Source organism: Nycticebus coucang, chromosome 10 (genome assembly GCF_027406575.1).
Source record: "Nycticebus coucang isolate mNycCou1 chromosome 10, mNycCou1.pri, whole genome shotgun sequence".
Lineage (NCBI taxonomy): Eukaryota > Metazoa > Chordata > Mammalia > Primates > Lorisidae > Nycticebus > Nycticebus coucang.
In genome coordinates this window covers 127,186,885-127,211,035 of record NC_069789.1, presented here as the reverse complement: position 1 = coordinate 127,211,035, position 24,151 = coordinate 127,186,885, and the positions used below count along the sequence as shown (strand labels likewise).

Here is a 24,151-nt window from a genome sequence, read left to right as displayed (position 1 = left end):
TGTTGATCTGTCGGTCCCTCTGCGGGAAAGCTTGGGCGCCCCTTGGCCCCGGCAGGGGGCGCCCCCACCCTTGGGGAAGGGGCGGGGACGACGGCAGTGGGCGGGGGCGGGGGCGGGGGTGGCCTGGACGGGGGCGGGCTCCCCGAGCCCCCATTGGCTACAGGCCCCCCCAACACCAGGGCTCCCCCCCGTTCCCCCCCACATCAGTCCATCCTGCTTCCAGCTGCTGCAGCGCGCCTTAACCGCCTCAGCATCCAGCAGCCCCCTGCTCTGGTCCAGCATGGCGACCCCAACCCAGACCCCCACAAAGGGTGAGCGCACTTGGGGAGGCGGTGCTGGGAGGCTGCGGCATCTGAGAGCTTAGAGTCACCTGGGGAGGGGATGCAGGGGGGCTCCGGGATCTGAGATCTTAGGAGACACGGTATGGGGGCGATTCCAGTATTGGTAAGGGAGGGGAGTGGAGAGGTGATCTCGGCTCTTCCCTGGGAGGAAGCACCCCTGAGGTCCCTCTGGGTTTCATGGGCACTCTCCGCCTGACCGTGTCCTCCCTATGTGGGACCCGCGGTTAGAGAGTGGCAGTCCCGGGAGAAAGGATGCTCGGACAGGTCGCTATGGCAACCGGGTGGCTGGTCCAGCTTAGAGATGGTAGCAGAGACAGAGAGAGATGGGCTTCGATGGTGGAAGCGGGTGGGTCTGCGGCCACAGAGGTTCTGGAAGATATCAGGGTCCCTGCGGTGGGCAAGGGGGTTTGGGGGTCCCTATCCCTTTTCTTTCCAGCCCTGTCTCCTATGATGGATGTGTCCTGAAACCCCTGACAGGCAGGTTTAGAGGGAAGGAAGGAGGGAGAGCTGGGTGGGGGGGTGGAGGGCGAGAGAGAGAGAGAGAGAGAGAGAGAGAGAGATTGACTGAGAGACCGTGAAAGAGATAGAGACCAAGAGACAGATGATTCCGAGTCAGAGACACAAAGACCCAGAAAAACAGAAAGACTCAGAGAGATTCAGAGCGAGTGGAGGGGAGGGGCAGAGAGCAGGAGACAGAGCTGCAGAGAGAGAAAATCAGAGACAGAGAGAGACTTAGAGGGATTGAGACCACTATGGGGAAGGATGCAGAGAGAAACAGACAGAGGGAGGGAGAGAGGAATAGCAGGGGGGCAGCCTGGGGTGGGGCCCAAATCACTGCAGTGAACCTTCATGGGTGGCACTGGGTGGCGGGACCCTCCTTCCCAGCCTACACCCAGTGGTGTTTTCTAGTTCTGGAGGTGCACTTGGGTGTGCACATAGGTGTCCTCCCTACCCCCATGCAGCCACACACAGGTTTATATTTCACATCCCTTAACCCAGTTATGCACCCATTTAATCGCTCACTCCCATTCTTGTGCCCTAACAGCCCTTTTGGCTGAACCTGCTTCTGCAGCAGGGCAGGGATAAAATGCTTTAATGGGGGAGGGTGTGTGGTGAGGGTTTCCAGCACTGGGGGGAGGGCTAGGGGATAGGCTGGGGTGTTGAGGAGCCTCTGGAAGCAAAGGGAACCCCAACCCCACTCCTATCTCTCTTCCCCTTCCCCCTTTTCCCTTTCCCAGTAGCCAGGGGCTGCTGCACTGAGCCATATCTGCAGAATCCAAAGCAGGGCGGGGTGGGGGGGCTGCAGAGGCTGGAAGCCACCCTAGGGAGAGGGGGCAGGGCTGAGGCAGCAGGCCTGGCGGGAGCCCAGGGCTTCTTTTCGCAGAGGTGGTGGTTAGCAGGATCGATGGCAGCAGACAGGCAGAGGTGGGAGGGCAGACTCCTTATCCCCCACCTTCCGCTTAGCTCCCCCTTTTCTCCCAGTCACAGCAGGAGGGGGGGAATCCCAGGGGAGAAAAAGCATGTTGTATGTTGTCGCAAGCTACTGAAGGAAACTAATTAATGAATTCTTGGGGAATGAAGGGGAAGGAGGTGAGGCTCTCTCCCCACTTCTGCCAGAGAACAGGAGGGAGAACTGAGGGCCAACGAAAGGGGGTTCATTAGTTCAACTGTGCCTGCGTCCCTGTGCCTGAGATGGACCCTAACCTTGGCCAGAAGCCAGTCCTGCAGGGGCAACAACAGGAGGTGGAGAAGGAGGAGAGGGGGCTGAGGTTGGGCACAGAGTTAGAAACCCAAGCCTCACACAGGACCTCAGCCAGCCCGGGGTGCCTGCACCCATCACCTCTCTTCACCTCTCAAGATACCCTGGTTGCCACAGCAACCACCTCCTTCATGATCTCTCCTTGGCTACCGGCCAGGAGTAAGACACATTCCTTTTCCTGCCTCCTGGCTCCACCCCTTCGCCCAGCCTCACCCTGAGGGCCCAGATTGCTGGGGCAGTGGGGACCAGAAGAGGATCTTCTGCATGAAACACTGGGTACCCAGGAGGGAACCAAAGAGGATTCTGGGACAAGCGCTCACCCAGTGGGTTCCTGGTAACTTCGGGGGAGGGAAGGTGTGTGGAAAACCAAGAGGCAGGAGGCTGCATCCCAGCGGCAGCAGTTGGAGTATCTCATTTCTGCCTCGCATCCATTCAGTTATTCATTCCAGAAAACTGGAGAGCCTTCCCCAGATATCAGGATGAACAGCAGAGATGAATCAAACAAGTTTATCTGCTATCTGGAGACAGAGCACAAGTAACTCTACAAACAATCTTCCCCCATCTTAAGGCTTTTGAGTTTCACTTTTATGATTTTGGTCCTATTCAAATGTTCCCCATCCTGCCATTTAACATTTTTTTCCTTCAAGGGATTAGCTTTTTTAAAACATAATTAGTTTTATTTTGTATCATCACCACAAATGGAAAATTAGCCCTTTTTTTGGCCTTAAATCGAAGTCAAACATAGAAATAATCTTAAGCAAGTGACTGTGCCTTTCTGGGTCCAGTGTCCCCCTTTTGTGAAGTGGGGGTGAAGATAGCACCTGTATCAGAGAGTTGCAGTGAAAAATGAATGTGTTGATGTTTTTAAATTGCTGCCAGGCATGGGGCTGTGCTATCCATTGTCAGCTGGGAAAATAAAGGAGAAAACCAAGTAATGTCACAAACTTACACATTGTGTGAATCAGTGCTATTCAAGGTCTGGCCTCGGGGCCACCTTATTGGTCAGTTTAGGCTAGCTAGCATATTCTGTAGTAACAAATAGTACCAGAAGTCCAGCAGGGTTCACTTCTCACTTATGCTACATGCATGTCCTTCACAGGTTGACTGGTTACTAAAGAAAAGTAGAGCAGTCACCATCTCGAACATTTAGGTCACTAGACCAGAGGCCAAAGAGAGCTCTTTCTTTAAAAACTTTTTTAATTGTTTAAAAAAAAAATTTTTTTTAGAGAGGAGCATTTTTATGTCATTTATTTCTTTTTCTTTTCTTTTCTTCTTCTTCTTTTTTTTTTTTTTTTTTTTTTTTGAGACTGAGTCTCATTCTGTTGCCCTGGGTTGAGTGCCATGGCATCATAGCTCACAGCAACCTCATATTCTTGGGCTTGAGCAATTAATTCTCTTGTCTCAGCCTCCTGAGCAGCTAGGACTACAGGTGCCCACCACCATACCTGGCTAGTTTTTCTATTTTTAGTGGCGATGTGGTCTCTCTTGCTTAGAATGGTCTTGAACTCCTGAGCACAAGCTATCCACCTGCCTTGGCCTTCCAGAGTGCTTGGATTACAGACATGAGCCACCACGCACACCCTTAATTTTTATTAATTAATTTATTTGAGATGGAGTCTCACTCAGTTGCCCTGAGTAGAGTGCCATTGGTGTTATAGCTCAGAGCAACTTCAAACTCTTGGGCTTAAGTGATCCTCTTGTCTCAGTCTCCCAAGTAGCTGGAACTACAGGTGCCCGCCACAATCCCTGGATAATCGTTCTTTTTTTTGTAGAAACAGGGTCTTTCTCTTGCTCATGCTGGTCCTGAACTCCTAAGCTCAAGCAATCCACCCAGGTTGGCCTCCCAGAGTGCTAGGATTATAGGCATGAGCCACCTTGCCCTGCCAAAAGAGATTGCTTGCACAGGCACTTATATGCTCTAGACTGGAAATGACAGTGACAATTTCACTCACAATTCTTTGACCAAAATTAGTCACATGATCCCACTTAACTTTAGGAAGCCATCCTTTCCTGAGCCTGGAAGGAGGAAGAACATTAAGGATGATACCTGGCATTACCCTGGCACCCCAGACCCCTTCCCTGGGTGGCAGACACTCTATAGAATTGTGCTCTGGAGAAGGCCAAGTGTAACCATCAGAGGAATTAGCCAGGAGAATGGACTTCCCAAAAATGATGTTCTGAGCTTTCCTGAAGGGAAATATGGTTGGGGGCAGGAAGGTGGGAAATTGGGAAAAGTAGATCCACAGACACATACACGTTTTATCCACACATTAACATTTCTGAAATTGCAGTGAGACTTCTCATGGAAGGGTATGTTTCATGTGGTAGAGTTCTATACAAATGTGCATGCATGTGCACACACACACAGAGGGAACGCTATTACAAAATTAATTTTGAACCTTAAAATGGTGTCTTAAAAATATACTGATATAGGATAGGAACCAGCATGGCTCCCCTGTACTGGATTTGTTGGCAGGGCCACTGGACGAGAGCAGTGAGCTCCCTACAGCACTTGTCTGAGGGAGCTCTGAGGTGATGAGAAGTTTTAGGGAGCAATGAGGGGAAGCTGATACGTTCAGTGGTCCACCTGTGGGACTGGGGACTGTTAACCCCTTGGCAACATATGCCAAGTGTGTGTGTGTTTCAGAGAATGAACTTGCATCAGACCTCCACAGGGGTCTAGGACTGGGACTGCCAGGTACAGTTGGATAAGTTGTGCACTGCCTATAAGACAGGACTGATTGACATGTGTGCAGGGGCTGGAATCCAGTCAGTGTTCCACTCTTCAGGCCTTGTGTGTCTTGCCACGAGGCTGTGTCATCCAGGACAAAAAGTTACTTTATCTGATTTCTGCAAAGAAAGTATTGGTTTGGTGGCCCCATATGTATCTTCAAAAAGACTTAGAAATCCATGGTTGAATTTTCTCTGTCTCTCTCTCTCTCTCTCTCTGCCCCACCACCCCCCACTCCTTCTCAAAGCTCCTGAGGAACCTGACCCATTTTATTATGGTGAGTGTTGAATTTTGGGATAGAGCTACCTTGGGGCTGGGTGGAGGGGTGGCTACAGGTCCCCACAGGTCACTGCTGAAGTTGCTTCAGCTATGGCCACTTGATATGTGGCCTTATAGGATACAGTGCACATCAGCTGGGTTCATGGAGGGCTGAATCAGATTGGGGGAAGGGTGGGCTCACACTCTCTCTGAGCTCCCTTCAGAACCTCACCAGGCTCTGGGCTGGTGCCTTGGAGTCATCAGAGAAGCAAACAAGGGGAAACCTTAAAAGCAATGACTCAGAGGCCCGGCTGCCTGCATTTGAATCCTGCCTTACCCATTCACTAGCTGTGTGGCCTTGGGCAATTGACTTTACCTCTCTGGGACCTTCTGTAAACAAGGCATAGTAATACCCCATTCCCCGAAAATAAGACAGTGTCTTATTTTAAGGTGTGCTCCCAAAGATGCGCTAGGTCTTATTTTCAGGGGACGTCTTACCTTTCCTGTAAGTAGGTCTTATTTTCGGAGGATGTCTTATTTTCGGGGAAATAGGGTAGTTATTGCTTATGAAGACTGGGAAAGATTTATCTGGATGGTGCCATTAAATCATGTTCGTGGTACTGAAGCTCAAAGAAGTTTCTCCAGGTCTGGTGGATCTGGTCCCAGTTTCCCCTCTAAATACCTACCTGTTGCCCCCAACCCTTTGCTTATTCATACTGTTCCTCTTGTGTGTCAGTTTCTTTTCCATCTTAGGGTCTTTGCTATTGCTTCTGCCAGGAATGCTCCTCCCCTATCTCTCTACACAGCAAGCTCAGATCAAATATTGGCTGCTCTGCCAGGAGAGGCCCTCCTTGAGACCCTGGCATCATAATATGGAGGTCAACTCGAGGGCAGAGGCCCAGGTCATTGTGGGAAGAGTAGGTGGTCCATAAATTCATATTTTAATGAATATTACTGAGCAATGCTCCAAGCAATGCTCCAGGGACTTGGAGACGCTGCAGAGAGAAAGACAGACAAGAATTCCTGGCCAGGCGCAGTGGCTCGTGTCTGTAATCCTAGCCCTCTGGGAGGTGGGTAGATTGCTTGAGCTCATGGGTTCGAGATCAGCCTGAGCAAGAGCGAGACACCCATCTCTAAAAATAGCTGGGCATTGTGGTGGGCGCCTATAGTCCCAGCTACTCGGGAGGCTGAGGCAAGAGAATCACTTGAGCCCAAGAGTTTGAGGTTGCTGTGAGCTGTGACCCATGGTCTCAGGTTCTCTACTGAGGGCAACAAAATGAGACTCCTGCCTCAAAAAAAAAAAAAAAAATGAATTCCTGCCCTCCTTGGCCCTACATCAATGGAAAAGAGACAGATATTCAAGAAAATAAATAGGAAAGTTATATATTAGACAAGAACCTTTTTAGGCAAGAATAGGAAATAAGATTAATTCTTGTGAAGGAGCACATAGGAGGGAATGAGATTAGAAAGTGTTAGAGAGCATTGAAAATTCTAAATAGGACAGCCAGAGAAGGTTTCACTTACACTTGCATGAAGCCCAAGATGTTGGTGAGGGAAGGAGCCATGTGGAGATTTAGAGGAAGAGCTTTCAGGCAGGGGGGAACAGTATGTGCAAAGGCCCTGGGGTAGGACAAAGCCTGATATGCTCTAGGAACATCAGGGAGGCCAGGGTGGCTGGAGCAGAGGACTGACAAGGAATGGAGTGGGAAAGGTCTGAGAAGGAAGAGGGACAGGATCACACAGGGTCTTGGGGGCCATGGAGAGAACATTTTGGCTTTTGGTGGAGTGCAGTGGAAGTCCAGGGAGATGAGGAGTTCTGAGATGAGGAGTCCTTGTGGCTGTGGGGTTGGGAGCAGGGGCAAGGCAGCAAGACCACAGAGAAGGCTGGTGTCATAGCCCCGATGGGTGATAGGACCAGAACAAGGGAGGAGACAGTAGAGGGAGATTATGATAGGGTGGAAGAATCTAGAGGGAGAGGGCTGGAGAGGATGGTAGAGGGTAGAGAGTTCAAAAGGAGCTAATGGAGCCCAAGCCCACGTTCTCCATGCTCACATTAGCCCCTGACATGGTCTGCAACACCCTTGGATTCTGGGCCCCTGGCTGGGCAGCCTAGAGCCAGGACCGGGCTCTGGGTGGGGCTGAGGTGCCAGCCTGGCCTTGACCGCCCTCATCATCTTCCCCAGACTACAAAACGGTGCAGACAGTGGGCATGACTCTGGCTACCATATTGTTCCTGCTGGGCATCCTCATTATCATCAGTAAGTGTGGCCCCTTCCTGGGTACCCCTGGGTGCCTACCACCCCACGGCTGGCTTGTGCCCATGTCCTTACCTGTGTCCTGTCTCCTTGTTCTGTCTCTCCCAACAGGCAAGAAGGTGAAGTGCAGGAAGGCGGACTCCAGGTCTGAGAGGTCTGGCCATAGTGGGGAGAGGGGGAGGAGTGGGGGGGCCTGGCCCTGGGGTGCTTCCCTAGTAGAAGGGCCCTCTGGGCCTTTGATGCATGCCCCCACCCCCAAGCCCGTGCCTGGTGAACCTCTCTGCTTTTCTCTCTCATCTTTGCCTCCACAGCCCAACATGCAAATCCTGTAAGTCGGAACTTCCCTCCTCAGGTGAGGGTGAAAAAGTGTGTGGTTGTGGGAGGCTGCGAGGTGGGAGTGGAAAGGGAAATCCTCAGCTGGGACAGGGAATTGGAGCCACCAACAGAGGGTGGTGGGACAACTCCACAGGAAGCTGAGGAAGTGTGGCAGAGGAAAGATACTCAATCACGGAGAGACAGAGTGGGATGTCCTAAAGAGGCCACAAAGATTCCCAGAAACAAATACAGAAGCCTGTGAGGGCAAACTAATTTCCCAGAGGAGAAAGCTGCGGAGAGAGGGGCCCTCTGTGGGAGAAGGACTTCTGCCAATGAGAATGGAGAAAGAGTCCGAGCCCAGGGGAAGACGGGGGACAGAATGTTTCCAGCCTTGATGCTTCTGCTGGGCAGATCTAGGATGAAAGGACCACAGAAAAGGAAGGGAGGGAGGGAAGGCAAGCTGGCTTCTGAATAATTACATCAAAATAACAAGAAGAGAGATGTATAGAATACAGATTTTAAGATTCATGTTGGAAAAGAGAACATATGGCTTGCAGAGAGTGCCAGGATGGAGGAGAAAGCTGGGACCCGCAGGAGAGGGATGAAGGGTGAAGAGGAAGGGGGTGGAGGGGGAAGATGTAGGAAAGGAACGCGGAGGAAGGGATGGGGGCTGAGGAGGAGGAGTGTGGGTGCAGGTGGCTGGAAGGTGTGTGGGAAGACGGAGAGGGATAGAGGATGCAGGAGCTGGTAAGCATGTAGATGAAAGATTTTGACTCCTTGGGGGTGTTCATTTTAATTATGTAAAAATATCTTGACCTGTTTTTACTGGAATCGCGTCCTTTCCAGAGACTTTGAGAAATCAGAGATGGGAATCTCTCTGCCTCTTATAAATTCTCATAACCAAAAAAAAAAGCGGGGGAAGCGTCTTGGGTTACTCAATAGTTGAGGGGGTTTGGTGTGGAATTTCATTTCTCTCGTTTTCTGTTCTTTTAATGAAATTAAAAAACACAAATGGGGCAGGACTCTGACCCATCCCAGTTGAGGGGTAGTCCTGAGTGGGTAAGAAATGGGGGCATATCCCGTTATATCCGTTGGATATAATGTTCAGGGTCTGGGAAAGAAGTGAGGGTGTAGCAGGAGGTTGGGGGTGTAGAAGGGTCCCTTTCTGGCAGGGGACCACCCCAGAAAAGCCCAGGTTGGGAGTGGGGTCGCCAGCTCCCACAGATGTGTTCCTCTCCATGACGCAGGTGTCCCCCTGTGGACCAGACAGAAGGGTGTGGGGAGGTAGACAGCTCCTCGATGTAGCTCGAGGGCGACAGTCCAGGGTGGCTTCCACGAGGACTGGGCTGTGGCACGGAAACTGCTTCCACCCTCCGGGCGCTGACACCCCCTCTTCTCGCTCCAGCCCCTGGCGGTGGCGGCGTGTAAAAGCAGCCTTGGGGAACCTCCACTGCTGTCCCTGCCTGAGCGCGGGAGCCTGAGGACCCGGTGGAGGCGGTGGGGACCCCAGCCGTGCGCCGGGGAGCGCTCCCCGAATGGGCCGCCCCACCCACCCCAAGGCTGGAGCCGCTGCACCCCGCCGTCCCTCCTCAGACCCTGGCAATGACGACCCCCGCAAAGAGCCCGTCTGTATCCCAGACCCAGGGACTCAGGCCTTCACTCCTGGGCTCCAGGGGTCCCTCGCGAGCCCCCACAGAACCCCGTGTACCGCTTCCCTGCACCTCCTTGTCTCCGCCCCGAAGATCCGTACCTCTGACCCCTCGGTGTCCCTGTCTTGAGCTTAATAAATGTGCATTTGGTTTTTCTCCTGTTCTGTCTCTGTGTCCTCATCTGTGGGGACGCAGTGGGGGAGAGGCGCTCCCCTGAGTGCTCGGATTGCACCCCTTCTCCTTCTGCTCTCCCAGCGGCAGGAGTCGCCTCCCCTTCCACACCCCCGAGTTTCCCTTTCCCTTCCCTTCCTCCAGCGACCCCGCCGTAGACCCCTCCCCCCGGAGCCCCACCCACCCAAGACCAGCCTGCGGGGTTCCCCATCCCCACCCTCCTGCAGGCCGAGAGGTGGGGCCCCGGCCTGTCCTTCACCCCTGCCCCCAACACCCTCAACGTCTTCCCCTCCGGCTCCCACCCCGGGCCCTAACGCCAGGAAACCCAAGAGGAAATGACTGAGCCGGTCTGGGTCCCCGCCCGCCCGCGCTCCCCTGGCCACACCCTCCGCCTGGAGTCAGCCACTGTCGCTGCCCTCTCCCCACGCGGCCGCCGGTTCGGGACCCCGAGCTCTGACGTAAGTCCCTCCTCCGCCCACCTCCACCCACCTCCAACCTCCTCCCCTCTGCCCAGGCCTGGCTCAGGTGGGCGGGAGACCGGCCTTTTCTGCGCCTCTGCGCCCGGCCTTCAAGCCCTCTTGTCTCACCTCCTCTTTCTGTGCCACAGTGGGCCTCGCCGCTCCGCTCCCTCCTGCCTCAGTCTCCCCGGATCTCCGTCATCCCTCTCGGACCAATCCTTCTGTGATCCTCGCAGCATCCCGTTCTATCTTCCCTGCACAGCGGCCCCTAACACCGCTCACTTTTCCTGTGTGAGCAGGAGTGCCTTACTCACTCTTCCTCTTTGCCAACTCCTGGGCTCTGGGCCCCTAAGGGAGGGAAGGAGTCTCCTGATCTCCTCCCCTGCCCCAGACCCCTCGCGTCCTTCTTCACTGTCTGTCGGGCCAGGGGTAAGTGTCCAGCAGAGGAGCAGGGAGGTGCTTTTCTGCTTCAGGAGTGTCCCCTGGCGTTTCTGCTGCTGGGAGATCAGCTTGGTCTGATGCTTCTTGTGTTCTTTGGGGACCTGCAGGGGAAAGAAATGGGTGGTGGCTTGGGGTCCCCACCTCTGAGCCTCTCACCCTGCATTAGAAGCCAGCTGCCACTCCTGGAAGTCAGAGGTGACTACTCAGGGTAGGAAATGGGTCTGCAGGACCCCCAAGGGCTGCCCTGGGCCTAAAGCCTGACATCACGACTGACTCTATCCTGTTCTCACCCACAGATGACGCCCTCTGGTCGCCTGTATCTCCTCACCATCCTTGGCCTGATTCTTCCCACCAGAGGTAAGACCCAGCCCTTGTCTGCACCCTGCCCAGAGCACCCAGCCCTCCCAGTGTGCTGTTGGCTGTGTGGGCAGAGAATATGGATGCTGGGTCCTGTCTACTCACTACCACTACTGAGCTGACACCAGGAAGTGTGGAGGCCTCTGGGGGGCAGGGTTGGACACCTCAGAACTGGGTGGGCCACTTCCAGTGAGTCCGGCTGGAGCCTGTCCTGCTGAGCATCCTCCATTTCACCTCTGAGAAGAGCTGGCTTGGTTTGATTTGGCCGTGAGATCGGTATCAGTTTCCTACTCAGCAGCCAGGAAGCCTGGGCTCCAGCAAAGCAGATTACCGGGTCCCTGGGCAATGCACCGTTAAGCAAAGAGGTTGAGCTTGGGCTAGTCTAAAGCGTTAAGAGATATCTCCGCCTTGCCTCGCCTGTGTTTCTCAAAGGTGGGAACTGAGGGGGCATTTGCAGATGTTTTTTACATGGCGGGTACTGTGTGCACTAGCCCAGTTAGGTTTTAGCTGTTCTCAATTGAACACGTTGTCATTCCTATTTTATGGATGAGGAAACTGAGGCTCACTGAGGGAAAACGCCTTGTGCCAGCGGCTAGTACATGGCGGAGCTGGGATGGTAACTGTCCCGCCTGCCCCCAGAATCCAGAGCATACACTGCACTGATGGTGCCCCCATTCTTTGACAAAATGTATCTTTCAGCCATTCGATAGATATTTGCTGAGTGCCTACTATGAGCCAGATCTTCTATGCACTGGGGAGAGAGCAGTGACTAAAACCAGAGCTCACAGTCTAGTGGGGAACGTCAACAAATCAGCAAATGATGGAGCAGTAGACAGTATTTGAGAAGGTGACATGTGCTATGGAGAAAAACACAGGAGGGGAATGGGGATTGTTTGCAGAGGGTGTTCAGGGAAGGCCTCGCTGAGGAAGTGATGGTTTGAGCTAGGAGATGAGGAGAGAGCCTTACAGGTGATCTGGGAGTTGAGTGCTGTCTGACAAGTTTGAAGAACAGCAGGCAAGGAGCTGGCTGGGTTGGAGTGAGCAAGGGTGGGAGGAGGAGAGGTCCAAGAAGTGATGGAGGCCCTGGAGGAGGGGGATTTAGGGGCCAAGTGAGGACTTTGTTGTTACCGGGAGTGAGGTTAGCTGGGGCAGGGCTCTGAGCCAGGAGGGTCCAGACCTGACTCAGGTGTTCCCAGGCTTCCTCTGGCTGCAGGTGGGGACTATGCCATGGGAGACCAGGGAGGAGGCTGCTGGGATGTCCAGTGATGAGGGGATGGAGGCCCGGCCAGGCTTGGGGCAGTGGATGTGTCTATTGCTGATGACCTGAAGCTCCATCTCATTCCATGCTATTTAACCCTGGGAAGTAGATTCAGTTATTATCTCCACTTGCAGACCAGGCAGGCGAGACTCAAAAAGGGGACTTCATTTGCTCCAGGTCACACAGAAAGAAAGTTTAGGGAAGTAGAATTTGAAATCAGGCCCCTGGCACCCGGGCTAACAAGATGAGCCTGCATCTCTCATCTCATAGAGTGGGCGAGGAGGGGGATGGAGGGAGGGTTCTCAGGCATTAGCAAAGCTTAAAACACTTCCAGGGTCACGGATTCAGGGTCATGGATTGATTGATACCGCCAAAGCTGGGTGGTTCCATGGGCAGTAGGACCTCCAGAGTTTCTAGAGTTACCCCCAAGAGTTCAGCAAGAAGGGGAGGGTGGGAGCGTTGATAAGACAAGAGGGACCAGAGGCTTCTCCCAGATTTCTCATCCTTTATTTCCCAGGACAGACATTGGAGGGGACCCCGCCCATTTCTCCAGCAGACTCAACTACTGTGGCCATTTCTGGCCTGACACCAGCCCCAGGTGAGGATCTTAAGAGGGACAGTTCTGTCAAGACCCTGTCATTGCAAACAGCAACAAAAATCCCGAACTTGAACCAAACACACACAGGATTTATGGATTCGTGTAACTAAAATGTTAGGGGATAGACCTTTAGGCATGGCTCCGCCTAGGTGCTCAGACGATGTTCTCAGGAACCTCACTCCATCCCTTAGTTCTGTTTTCTCATTATTGGCTTTGTTTTCAAGCAGTCCTCTCTCATGGGGCCATGTGGGTCCCTGGAAGCCTGGGGCTTTCATCCTTCCTGCTAAGAATCAAAGCAAGAGAATTTCCCCTTCCCCAATCCAGCAAATGTCCCAGAAACAAGTGTCTTTGGAGCTGATCATTGTGGCCACAGGCACAGAAAGCTAATTGGCTGGGCCTGGGCTCCATGTTCAACCTTCAACAGGGCTGGCACCAGCCCCACCTAGTAAAGTAGAGCAAGAATCAGAGAATAATGGGTCCCCAGAGGAAGTTCCAGGGGCTCTCATCAGAGCATGTGGATGCCAGTTTGTGGGCAAAGGTATTTGGGAGATTGAGTTAAACGCATTTCTTTAAACAAGACATCTCAGCATCTTGAGAGAGCTAATCTGCAGCCAGCATCCCCAAGGAGCCTTTGGGATGGCGTCTGTGGGAGTGAGGTCCTGAGTCAGGGGAGATGCTGGCAGCACATTTGGACAGTTAGCAGATGACTGGATTAATTAAGTCATTTTCATTACATGGAAATTGAGTTGCTATGGGAATCCCCTGTGTGTTCATCTACGGACCTTCTCCACTTTTTTCTCTGCTCTTTTCTCCCTGATCCCCTGTTTCTGGACTCCAGATGCATCCTATCCAGAGCTTCAGGCCACCCCTGAGCCCCAAGCAGGGCCTGCTGATGGTGAGTGGGGCAAGAGGAGGGGCTGGGGATGGGTCCGGGGCATACATAGCTCTCCCTCTTCTGCTGATACTCTGGGTCTTTGGGTGCCTATTTCAGTCTCCACTTAAGCTTTGAACCCCCCCAGTTTACTTTGAGTAGGGCGGTCAGCCAACCCCATTCAATACTTTAAAAAAAAAGAACTTTTAGGCCAGGTTAAGGTGGCTCACACCTCTAATCCTAGCACTCTGGGAGGCTGAGGTAGGTGGATCCCTTGAGCTCAGGAGTTTGAGACCAGCCTGAGCAAGAGTGAGACCCTGTCTCTACTAAAAACAGAAAAAACATTAGCTAGGCATTGTGGCAGGTGCCTGTAGTGCCAGCTACTCAGGAGGCTGAGGCAAGAGGATAGCTTGAGCCCAAGAGTTTGAGGTTGCTGTGAGCTATGATGCCATGGCACTTTACCCAGGGTGACAGAGTGAGACTTGGTCTTAAAAAAAAAAAAAAAAAAGAATTTTTGAAATTGTGACATGAACATGCATATAGAAAATACAAAACCCATAAATTATGTACAACTTAATGGCTTACTCTGAACTGAACCCATGTGTGACTGTCACCCAGATCAGGGAGTAGAACTTCACAAACACCCCCCAGAAACTCCCAGTGTGCCAACTTCATTCATTTCTTCCTTTCATCTCTATAACTCTTTTTTCCTTTTGTGAATTTTCAAATAACATTTGAACTTTTTCTCGGAATATGACATAATTCAAAACCACTCCCCAATTTTTTTCAATTGATGTTTACTGCCATGGTCGTACATAAACACATTCTCCGTGGAAAGGACACAATACTGTCAGCAAGATAAATTCCATTAACACTCCCATGCTTCTTCCCTCCCCACCTCCCCGTCTCTGAGAGGTCCCCATTGCCAGCACTGGGGATGGCTCCCCAGTGACACCATATGACATGGATATTACCTGGGAGAAAATCTTCTGACTGTGGGGAATATTCGTGAGTTTCAGGATATCAGACTATTCTGCAACTTGCCTTGTTTTTTTCATGCAACTATATGTTTGGAAGCTCTTCTCACGTTACTGAGCAGAGATTTGTCTTGTTTTCGCTGCTGCCGGTACCCACGGGGTGCCCTTGCTGCAGTGAAGGTAGTCACACACCTCTTGGGCATATTGATGGCCTCCAGCTTCTTCTGTCTACACACAGTGCCGCAATGACAAGCCTTTCTCTTCTTCCTCGAGCAACACTTTGAGTATATACTTAATATGTGCTGGTTATGGTTCCAAATATTTTCACTTGTGTTAACTCCTTCAATCCTCACTCTAACTCTAAGAAGTTAGATCATCCCCATTTCACAAATAAAGAAACAGAGGCTCAGAGTATCTTGCCGAAGGTCAGGGACATAGCTCTGATCAAAGACCAAGAATATAATTCCAGGGCCTGTGCTTTTGTCCAAAACACATTAGGGCAAAGGGCATGAATGTTTCCATTTGTTTTGAAAGCTGCCTTCCCAAGTCCTGCACCAGTTTTCTCTCCCACCAGCAGTACATGGGAGAGTCCCCCTTTCTCACCTCTGAAATGACACTTGGTATATTTGGGTTCTGCCAGCTTGCGGGAGGGAGATTGCTGCTTGCTGAGCTCTGGAACTGCATGTCCCTAATGTGGTCTTTTCTATCTTTCCCTCTTTGCTTTTCTGACCTGAGTAGAAACAACACTAAAGTCAATTGAGGCCCAGACCCAGAACCAGCAAACGACGGAAGTGGATGGACCTCTAATGACAGATCCAAGGACGCACAAGAGCACCAAGGAAGGTAGAGCTGGGGACTGAGAACGGTGGCCTACAATTTTTGTTTAATTCTCTATGTGGGTCACCATTTCCCCAAGTCTAGAGCACCTGAGGGGTTGTTAATATATTTTTTAAAAAACTTTTTTTGGTTTGTGATCAAAGGTATTTGGGGGAACTCTGAGTTAAAACATGTTTCTTTATGGCAGGACATCTCAGAGTCTTCATTAAGCTAATTTGCAGCAAGCATCTCCAAGGGGAGCATACATTATGCAGCATTTCCTAAACTGGTAGACTTGGGAACTCTCTCTCCTTCAGTTCCCTTCATGGAAGTGGGGCTATAAAATGTGGTTCTGAATGTCTGCTTTGTGTATGTCTTAATAATAGCGTAGGCGCTTGTAAGTTGCAAAATATAGAAAATACAATTTTTAAAAAGAAGATTTACTGGTTAAATAAGTTCTGCAAAGTCCAGAGGTAGGCAATTTCAGGCATAGCTGGATCAAGGAGCTTTCACTGCCATCATGACCGAATTGCTCCCTCGCTTAGCCCCATTGTCTTCATTCTCAGCTCACTTTTCCTCTCTTGGTGACAAAGATGGTCACATAGTTCTAAGTGTAGGTCACAAGCCCAGTGGCTGGAGAATATCTCTTTCCCATCATTTCCACCCTAGTACTGACTCTCATTGGCTTGGCTGGAGATGTCCATGTCTGAACCCATGGTTCTCCCAGTGGTTTCTCCCAGTTCTGGAAACTGGAAGTTCATCATGGGAGCCTGGGAAATGAATACTCTGATTGGTTAGGCCTGAGTCTTGTGCCTCACCTTGGGTCTGGAGACAGGGATCAGCCCTTCCTGAATCACATAGATCTAGAGTCAGGGAAGAGGTAGTTTCCTTCTGGACATGTGAGTTAATGTTACCAGGTATGGAAAAGGGGCCAAGCTGATATGATGGCAACACAGGGCCTTTAATGCTTGTGTGATCATCCCTTTCAAGGGGCAGCCCCCACTGGAAAGTATTGTAGCTTAGGTCATTCCCAGGCTGAGAGGCATGCACAGTTGTGCAGGCTGGGCACTGTGCAAAAGCACCGCCTCTAAGGCTATTCCCCTTGGAAATCTTCATAATCATATCAAGTTTTCAGTGATGGCATCATTAAAGCATCTCATTCTTACAGAATCTGTCTACTAAAACAATTTTACAACAAATGAAAATAAAGTGTCTTGGGGAAGGGAGCTTTTTATTTTACACAAAAGCGCCCTTCTGGGAGTGGGGGGTAGCAGCTATGTCTACACTTCCCAGTTGATAAAGCATTTTCACGTTATCTGCATTAATTTGCTCTGAGTCTTTGCTGACCTGAGTTACTTTATGTATTAGTCCACGTTCCTAGGTCTACATGAGAGAAATTCAGCAGGGCCAAGGGGATCATAGCCAAGTAGTAAAAGGCACTGATGAGCCTCCGGATTTCCCAGATCCTCTCTCCCTCTTCCACCTCTGCTTCTCTTCCAGTTAGGGAGGAAATGGCCCCTGTCATCTCCCTGCTTGGAGCTTCCTAACTTCACCAACTGTCATAGTCACTCAGGTTGCCATAACAAAATACCACAGACTGGGTGGCTTAAACAACAAGAATGTTTTTCTCCCAGTTCTGGAAACTGGAAGTTCATCATCAAGGTGCAAGCAGGGACAGTGTCTGGTGAGGGTTGTGGATGGCCACCTTCTCACTATGTCCTCACATTGCCTTACCCTGATGTGTGTGGGTGGAGAGAAAGATTAGAAACAAGCTGTCTGCTCTATTCTAAAAAGGGCACTAATCCCATCAGGAGGGGCCCACCATCATGAACTCCTCTAACCCCAATTATCTCCCAAAGGCCCCATCTCCAAATACCATCACATTGGGGGGTAGGGCTTCCACATGTGCATTTGTGGGGAGGGATACAATTTAATCTATAGCACCCATCTTTCACCCCCAAATCACTAGTTGAGATTTGAAAGTTCCCAGGGAAAGGCTAGACTGGGGTTTTCATGCTTCCTATTGTCACCTGGTCACAATTGGGGAACCACATAGACTGGGGTAGGGAGAGCAGTTTCCCCAAAGAAAGGGGGAGCTGTTCCCAGAAGGAAGGAGGAGAGCAAAGTAGACAATACTATTGCTGAAATTTGCAGAGAGCTTATTCCATGCTGGGTGCTGTACTAAGCTTTTCTGTGCTACCTTGTTTAATGTGCACAACCACCATATATGGTGGGGACTGTCATTACTCCTGTTTTACAGGGAAGAGAACTGAAGCCCAGAGAGGTTACTCAGCTTGCCATGGGCCACACTGACAAAAGTGACAGAATCTGAATTTGAGTCCAGACTATCTAGCTCCAGGGTACAACACAAACACCACACACCCTCATGGCTGTCCTTTGCATTTTCTGTGGTCTCAGCAGCTTTGCACCTGCTGTTGATCTTGTGCCTGCTTTAGGCCACACAGTCCCTACACATCTTGTAATCCTTGGCTGCCTGTTCATACTGAGGGGGTGAGATGCTGAGAGAGGCTCAGGAAAGTCAGGGTTCACAAGGCAGCTTTCACCTGTGAATTCTCATGGAGGTATCAGGTGGGATGCTGGAGTCTTTCTCAGGGCCAGAGGGACAGGGCCTTTTCTTTGGGGCACTGATTTTTTTTTTCTCTCAAGAGAGGAACTCTTTGGTATTTTTGGTCTAAGGCAGTGTCAACCTTTTTTTATCTCACAGCACACTTAAATTATATTGATAAAGAAAAGAATAAGAAAAAGAGTATATTTACTATGCTTTGAACTTCTTTCAAAAATAATTGAATTAATGATGTTTAAAAATTTTCATGGCACACCTAAAATCCTCTCACAGCACACCAGTCGAAAATCACATCTAGGGCCAGAGGTGATATTCAAAACGTTTGACAAGTATCTCCAGGCTGTGTAGCTGGGGGCATAGAAGTCTCCCTGCCTGCCTTTGCCAAGGGGTTAGTTCCTTTATCTCCTGGATTGTAGGTGGTCCGTAAGATCCTAGGGCAGGGGTTCAGGTCACTCAGGGGTTGGGGTTAGAACCAGACGGTGCCAGCTTATTCAGTATTTCATTACTTGTTGTTATACCCTTACTTGTTGCCTCTAGGGGTGGGTTTGGGGGATGGCTGACCCTGCACACTGGCTGTGCAGGTGTGGGAGAGGGGTTTCTCCCAGATACAGACTTTCAGTATTATCACTTGTTTCTGCTTCCGTCATCCTCTGGCCATTCTCTCTGTCCATCCCACTGAAGCCACAACGATGGTCCTCAAGAGAATGTCCTCCGGCGCAGACCCTCAGACCTTCAAGCCACCTGGTCAGTAACTCCCCACCTCCCCCACTCCCTATAGAAGCAGGCTGTTTTCTATTCACTGTGTAGTTTCAGCACCAGGAACACAGCCAAGCACAGAATAGTCCCGGTAAACATATGTTGAGTGAATAAACGGCTTCAAGTCTGGCAGGGGGTGGTGAGCGCGTAATAAATGTCTGAATAGGTGAATGGATGCATAAAATGATGCTGCATACATTCTCAGTAACTAAAAACGATAACCATTCATTCAGCTCTCAATTCTGCAATTTAGAAATGCAGGCTGTGCTTGTCTGGGTGGGTCCTCCGGTTTCAGCTGGATTTACTCAAGCATGTGAGGTCACTTGTGGGTCAGCAGGGAGTTCTGTTTGTAGGGGTACCTGGTTTATTCCCCTGTAGTCTTATTCTCCACTTCCGGCCCAGTCAACCCCAATGGAGGAGTGAAAATGATACATACCCACAGGTCACATAGAGAGACTGTTTGCCCATTCATTCAACAAATATCCATTGAGCACTGTCCTAGGGCTGGGGATACAGCAGTGAAGAAAACAGACAAAAATCTCTGTCCTCATGGAACTGATATTCTTGTAGGGGAAGAAAAATTATAAATAATAATCATAATAATTATTATGGGTGGCCATAAAGTTCATGTGCAATTTACGTCAGTTGCGTTTAACTTGCCATCAAGAAAAATAGATCTCAGTGTTAAAGAGATCAACTGAGGAGCAGGGGTCGAGTATCTATTATTCAAAATGCTTGAGACCAGAAATGTCTCAGATTTTGGATTTTTTTTGGTGGGGGAGGTGATTTTTGGAATGTTTGCATTATATTTACTGGTACCACATTCCTAATCCAAAAATCCAAAATTCAAAATGCTCTCATGAGCATTTCTTTCTTTTTAATTTTAGATTAATATGAAGGCATAAATGATTAGGTTACAATGTTTGCATTCGTTAGGTAAAGTCCCTGTTGTAGTTGTGTCCTAAACCCGGGGGGGGGGGGAGGGGGGGAAGGTTTCCATGTACAGTTACATTGTGCCCATTAGGTGGGAGCACACCAATCCCTCTCCCTCCTCCCCTCTCTAATGAGCGGTTTTTTTGAGCTTTGTATTGATGCACAAAAAGTTTCAGATTTTGAAACATTTTGGATTTTCAGATTAGGGATATTCAACCTGTATTTCATATGCAGGACCAGTGCAGGTCTCACTAAAAAGGAAGTGAACAAAGTAGCCACGTGGATGTCCAGGGTAAGGGTGTTCCAGGCAGCGGGAAGAGCTAGTGCAAAGGCCCTGCGGTGAGGTGTCTGGCATGTTCAATGGCAGGGAGGCCAGTGGGTCTGGAGTATAGTGAGTGAGGGGAGAGTGAGGGGATGAGGTTAGAATAATAATGCCGGCCAGATTATGCATGGCAAGGACTTTGGGTTTTGTTCTAAGGGTACCAAAGCTGAGACCCTGGTGTTCTCCCGTCCCTGACTCTGCCATTTACTTATTCACTCCATAAACCTTTGCTGAAACCTGACTTGCTCCTTGTCTGTCCCCTTCAGGTCCAGATGAGGACAACCCCTTCTTCTATGGTAAGTTATACATGAGAAGATGTGGGGGAAGGAAGGGTGAAGGCCCCTCTGATTATACCACCTCCATTTTCTCTCTACAGATGAAAACACTCTCCGGAGACGGGGGCTATTGGTGGCAGCTGTGCTGTTCATCACAGGCATTGTCATCCTCACCAGTGAGAATAGGGGTTGGGGGGGGGAACGGGGAAGCTTGCACTGTGACTGAGGGTGAAGTCCTCCCTGGCCTCTGTGCCAGGTTGTTTTATTTTTTTTGAGACGGGGGGACATGGAGTGGGTGATGTCACCCACTTGGTAGAGTACCGTGGCACCACAGCTCACAACAACCTCAAACTCTTGGGCTTAAGCCATTCTCTTGCTTCAGTCTCCCAAGTAGCTGTGGCTACAGGCACCTACCACAAAGCCTGGTGTATGTGGCCGTTACCTAACCCTCCCTCCCCCTTCTCCTCCTGTCTCCTGTCAATGCTGACCTAGAGGACAAGGGGCCCTGGAGGATGCGGCTGGTCAGGTCAGCTTCTCAAGACCCAACACAGGGCAGAGAAGGACCGACGAAGGGAGAATAACAATAGAGAAACTGATTTTTTAAAAAGGCTTTTAAAATGCTGCAGGACAATTGGACAACACCCCAATTTACAAGCTCTTAGTTAATCTGAGTAGCCTGCACCAACTCTCATTACCTACTTGTCCAATTTCCTCATCAGGAAAGTGAGCACAGCCACATCTTATTTGCCTGAACGGGGAGGCAGAGCATGGATGATCAGTTGATACTACACTTGATCTTAGCCAAAAGGCTGAGAAGCCAAAGAGCATGGATGATCATAAAGCAGGATTGCTAAGGGGAACTGCTGCCTCGGTCACTCAGAATGTGTTTGCTCCCGGGTGCGGTGGCTCACACCTGTAATCCTAGCACTCTGGGAGGCCAAGGCAGGTAGATTGCTTGAGCTCAGGAGTTTAAGAGCAGCCTGAGCAAGAGTGAGACCCCTTGCTCAAAAACAAAAAAACTAGCCTTGCGTGTGGCAGGCATCTGTAGTCCCAGCTACTTGGGAGGCTGAGGCAGAAGGATTGCTTGAGCCCAAGAGTTCGAGGTTGCTGTGAGCTATGATGCCATGGCACTATACCCAGGGCAACAGAGTAAGACTCTGTCTCAAAAGAAAAAAAGAGAAAAGAAGATGATGTGGCAGCATCAGGCCCACCTTGCTTCCAGTGGGGCAATAATTAAGGCTCAGAGAGTTGAAGAGTCTGCCCAAGGTCACATAGCACATGAGAATGGGTGAAGGATTGGCCCCAGCTCTGGGTGAGGGCAGAGCCTGGGGCGTTAGCTCTCGGGACATATATTCTTCCAACAGCAAGCATTTGTGGACACCCACTCCATGTCCCCCCTGTCCTCCACCATACTATGGGGGCATGGTGGTGATAAGCAGCCCTGGTCCCTGCCTCAGGGAACTCACATGTGGTGAGGAGATGACAATAAAGAACAGAGTGGATACAGAGAAAGATGTTTGTCAATAAGGCAGCGTGACCAAGACTGAGAGGGGTGGGGAGAGAAGCTTCCTCTGATTCCTAAGGATGAGAAAATGGTAAAAACAAGGTAGAGGGAACAGCAGGTGCCAAACCCTGGGAGGCAGGAATGAGCTGGACACGTGTGACAGCAGCAGCAGGAGGAGGCAAGTGGCTGGGCAGAGTAAGCCAGGGGACAGAAGAAGGGGTGAGGCTGAAGAGCTGAGAGGTGAGGGGGGACGGAGGAGGGAGGCAATAGTGGAGACAGTAGATTGCTGTTTTTCAAAGTCCTCTGGGCTTCTAAGGTCCCCCTCACCTGCTCTGGTCTGGCCACCTGGCCTCCTTACTGTCCCTTGAGCCCATCTGTGCCCTCTTACCCCAGGGCCTTTGTAACGGCTGTTCCCTCTGCCTGGAACACCCTCTCTCCAGGTGTCACAATGGCTCCCCCAACCTTCTTTAGGTTTTTGCTCAAATGTCACATCCTCAGTGAGGCCCCCTAGTCATCCCTGTGAGGATGTAGTGGTCTCCTGGGCCTCCCTGCCTCCTTTCTGGCCTTTTCTTCACAGCATTTACCCCAGCTGACTTCTCATCTTCATACATTTGACTCTGTTATTTTTCTCCTCCTTGGTCTTCCCCACCAGAAAGTCAACTCAACAGGGGCAGAGATTTTTAACTTTGCTCCCCACTATGTTCTCAGGGCCTGGATCACTACCTGGCACACAGCAGGTGCACAATAAATACACAACATGCAAAATAGTCTTGCATTTTCGAAGAGCTCTTGCATGCAGATCTGAGAAGCTCCTCCCTCAGCGGGTGGTGCCCTGACTTGTCATGGGTGCTTCTCCATTACTTGTTTAGAGTTGCCTTTGAGTTTCCCAAGGGCTGGAATTGACTGGCCTTGCCCCCCCCCCGGCACCCAGAGCACACAGGATAATCAATATTGCTCCAACTCGTGACTGAGCTCTTTCCTTCATCCACAGGTGGCAAGTGTAGGCAGTTGTCCCAGTTATGCCGGAATTAGTGCAGGTGAGTCGGTCAGAAGTAGGGGCCGGCACCCCGAGACTGAGCCCCTCACAAGCTCACCATGCCCAGCTGCCTTCCTCCCCTCAAAGTGCCTCCAGAATGGTCAGTATAAGAAGCCCAGCCTGAGGGGAAGACGCAGATGCGTGGAGCCAGAGCTGGGGCTGACAGCCAGAGTCCCCTGCCTTCCCCACCCTGGCTACCAGGAAGGCTGTTGGGCTCCCTGGGCACTGCCCCTCCAGTTATCCGCGCTGTTCAGACCAAAATAAAGCACAGTGGCCCTTACCCTGTGGTCTCCGATCATTCATGACAGGGGAGTGGAAGAAAGGTAGGGCTTGGCCTGGGTCCCCCCACCACACACACCCCAGGAGTAAAGCAAAGGAGTCACAGTCACAAAGCCAAGGCAGGGAACAAAGTGAAAGAAGGCAGCCTGGGGCCTGGGGGTGGGAGCCAAGCTGTGGCCAGTGAGAGAGTCAGGGCTGCATTGTGCCTGCAGAAAGTTTGAGCCTGCCCACCCCCCTCACATCACCCCCACAGCTCAGCCCTACTCGGGAGGGATTCGGGAGAGCGCCGGCGGAGGTCCCAGCCCACGGTGGTCCCCTCGCCTTCCCAGCCTGCACATCCATACTCCAATGGTATCCCTCCATACACAAATGGCCACCTCTTGGCTTATAGCTATATCCACTAAGTAGGCCATACAGGCCCTGGCATGGGCTCAGAGCGCAATTTGAGTGAGGAATTCTGAGGTACTAAGGACCCAGAACAGAGTCAGGAAGGGGCATAGACACTAGTGGGCACTTCCTGAAGCCCCCAGAGTCCACAGCCCAGAGGAGGGGCTCAACCAGGCTAGCCCAGAGCAGCCCCTCAAGAGCAAGGCTTAGGCCAGGCGCTCTGCCCAGGTATAAGGATTTTGCTAAAGCAAAGTGACAAGGTGCCGGTCACAGGGGGTTGCATAACCACCTTTCACAAACTGCAGGTCACAGCCCATCCGTGGGTTACAAAAACAGTTCAGTGGACTGTGAGTAGCATTAAAAAAAAAAAAAAGAAAGAAAAAGAAAAGAAATAATGAAAAAGAAATCACCAGCATATCCCAAATGACAAATGCAAGATTTTATATACACAAGGTGGTCATAAAGTTGGCGTGCAATTTTCTAAAATAAACTATTTTAAATTGCACACAAACTTTACGTCCACCCTGTATAATATAGACAGTATATTACATGCATATATGTATGCAATATGCATATTGGGGATACTAAAAATATCTCCTTATTGGCTCCCACCACCTGCTTATCAGAACAGATGTCTAATGGAAAAGGAAGGAATATCATCTTTATATGTGGTGTCTATATATATATACATAAGAAAAGGGATTATGTCTATTAAATTAAATCATTTGAAAATGTTATTGCTCAAATATTTCAACCTACAGAAATAGCAATTTCATACAGCTCAACCTCACGATATGCACAGTAGTGATGACATAAAATG

General features: G+C 50.6%; 2 protein-coding genes across 3 annotated transcripts; both read left to right on the top strand.

The window, feature by feature from the left end:
* Positions 1-16: 16 nt before the first annotated feature.
* On the top strand, positions 17-9,468 carry FXYD7 (FXYD domain containing ion transport regulator 7). 2 transcript variants are annotated; one of them, XM_053606995.1, is made up of 6 exons: positions 17-311; positions 5,079-5,108; positions 7,273-7,347; positions 7,456-7,498; positions 7,656-7,696; positions 9,065-9,468. In XM_053606995.1, exons 1-6 carry the CDS (start codon positions 281-283, stop codon positions 9,085-9,087), a joined length of 243 nt encoding a protein of 80 aa, XP_053462970.1. In that variant the 5' UTR covers positions 17-280; the 3' UTR covers positions 9,088-9,468. The 2 variants fall into 2 exon arrangements, with proteins under 2 accessions (XP_053462970.1, XP_053462971.1); XM_053606996.1 differs by having other exon boundaries at positions 125-311; positions 7,456-7,489.
* Positions 9,469-9,718: 250 nt separating this feature from the next.
* On the top strand, positions 9,719-22,945 carry FXYD5 (FXYD domain containing ion transport regulator 5). The gene is made up of 9 exons (XM_053606979.1): positions 9,719-9,937; positions 10,675-10,735; positions 12,511-12,591; positions 13,430-13,486; positions 15,178-15,282; positions 18,521-18,583; positions 20,117-20,146; positions 20,227-20,301; positions 22,621-22,945. The coding sequence occupies exons 1-9, from the start codon at positions 9,815-9,817 to the stop codon at positions 22,659-22,661; spliced, it is 636 nt and encodes a 211-aa protein (XP_053462954.1). The 5' UTR covers positions 9,719-9,814; the 3' UTR covers positions 22,662-22,945.
* Positions 22,946-24,151: the final 1,206 nt, after the last annotated feature.

Bases quoted from the DNA above. Each gene is read 5' to 3' on its own strand.
- FXYD5 (XM_053606979.1), top strand. From the start codon at position 9,815: ATGACTGAGCCGGTCTGGGTCCCCGCCCGCCCGCGCTCCCCTGGCCAC. The intron at 9,938-10,674 runs GTAAGTCCCTCC...TCTCACCCACAG, and splicing joins TCGGGACCCCGAGCTCTGAC to ATGACGCCCTCTGGTCGCCT. The intron at 15,283-18,520 runs GTAGAGCTGGGG...ATCCCACTGAAG, and splicing joins GCACAAGAGCACCAAGGAAG to CCACAACGATGGTCCTCAAG.
- FXYD7 (XM_053606995.1), top strand. From the start codon at position 281: ATGGCGACCCCAACCCAGACCCCCACAAAGG. The intron at 312-5,078 runs GTGAGCGCACTT...TCCTTCTCAAAG, and splicing joins AACCCAGACCCCCACAAAGG to CTCCTGAGGAACCTGACCCA. The intron at 7,348-7,455 runs GTAAGTGTGGCC...CTCTCCCAACAG, and splicing joins GGGCATCCTCATTATCATCA to GCAAGAAGGTGAAGTGCAGG.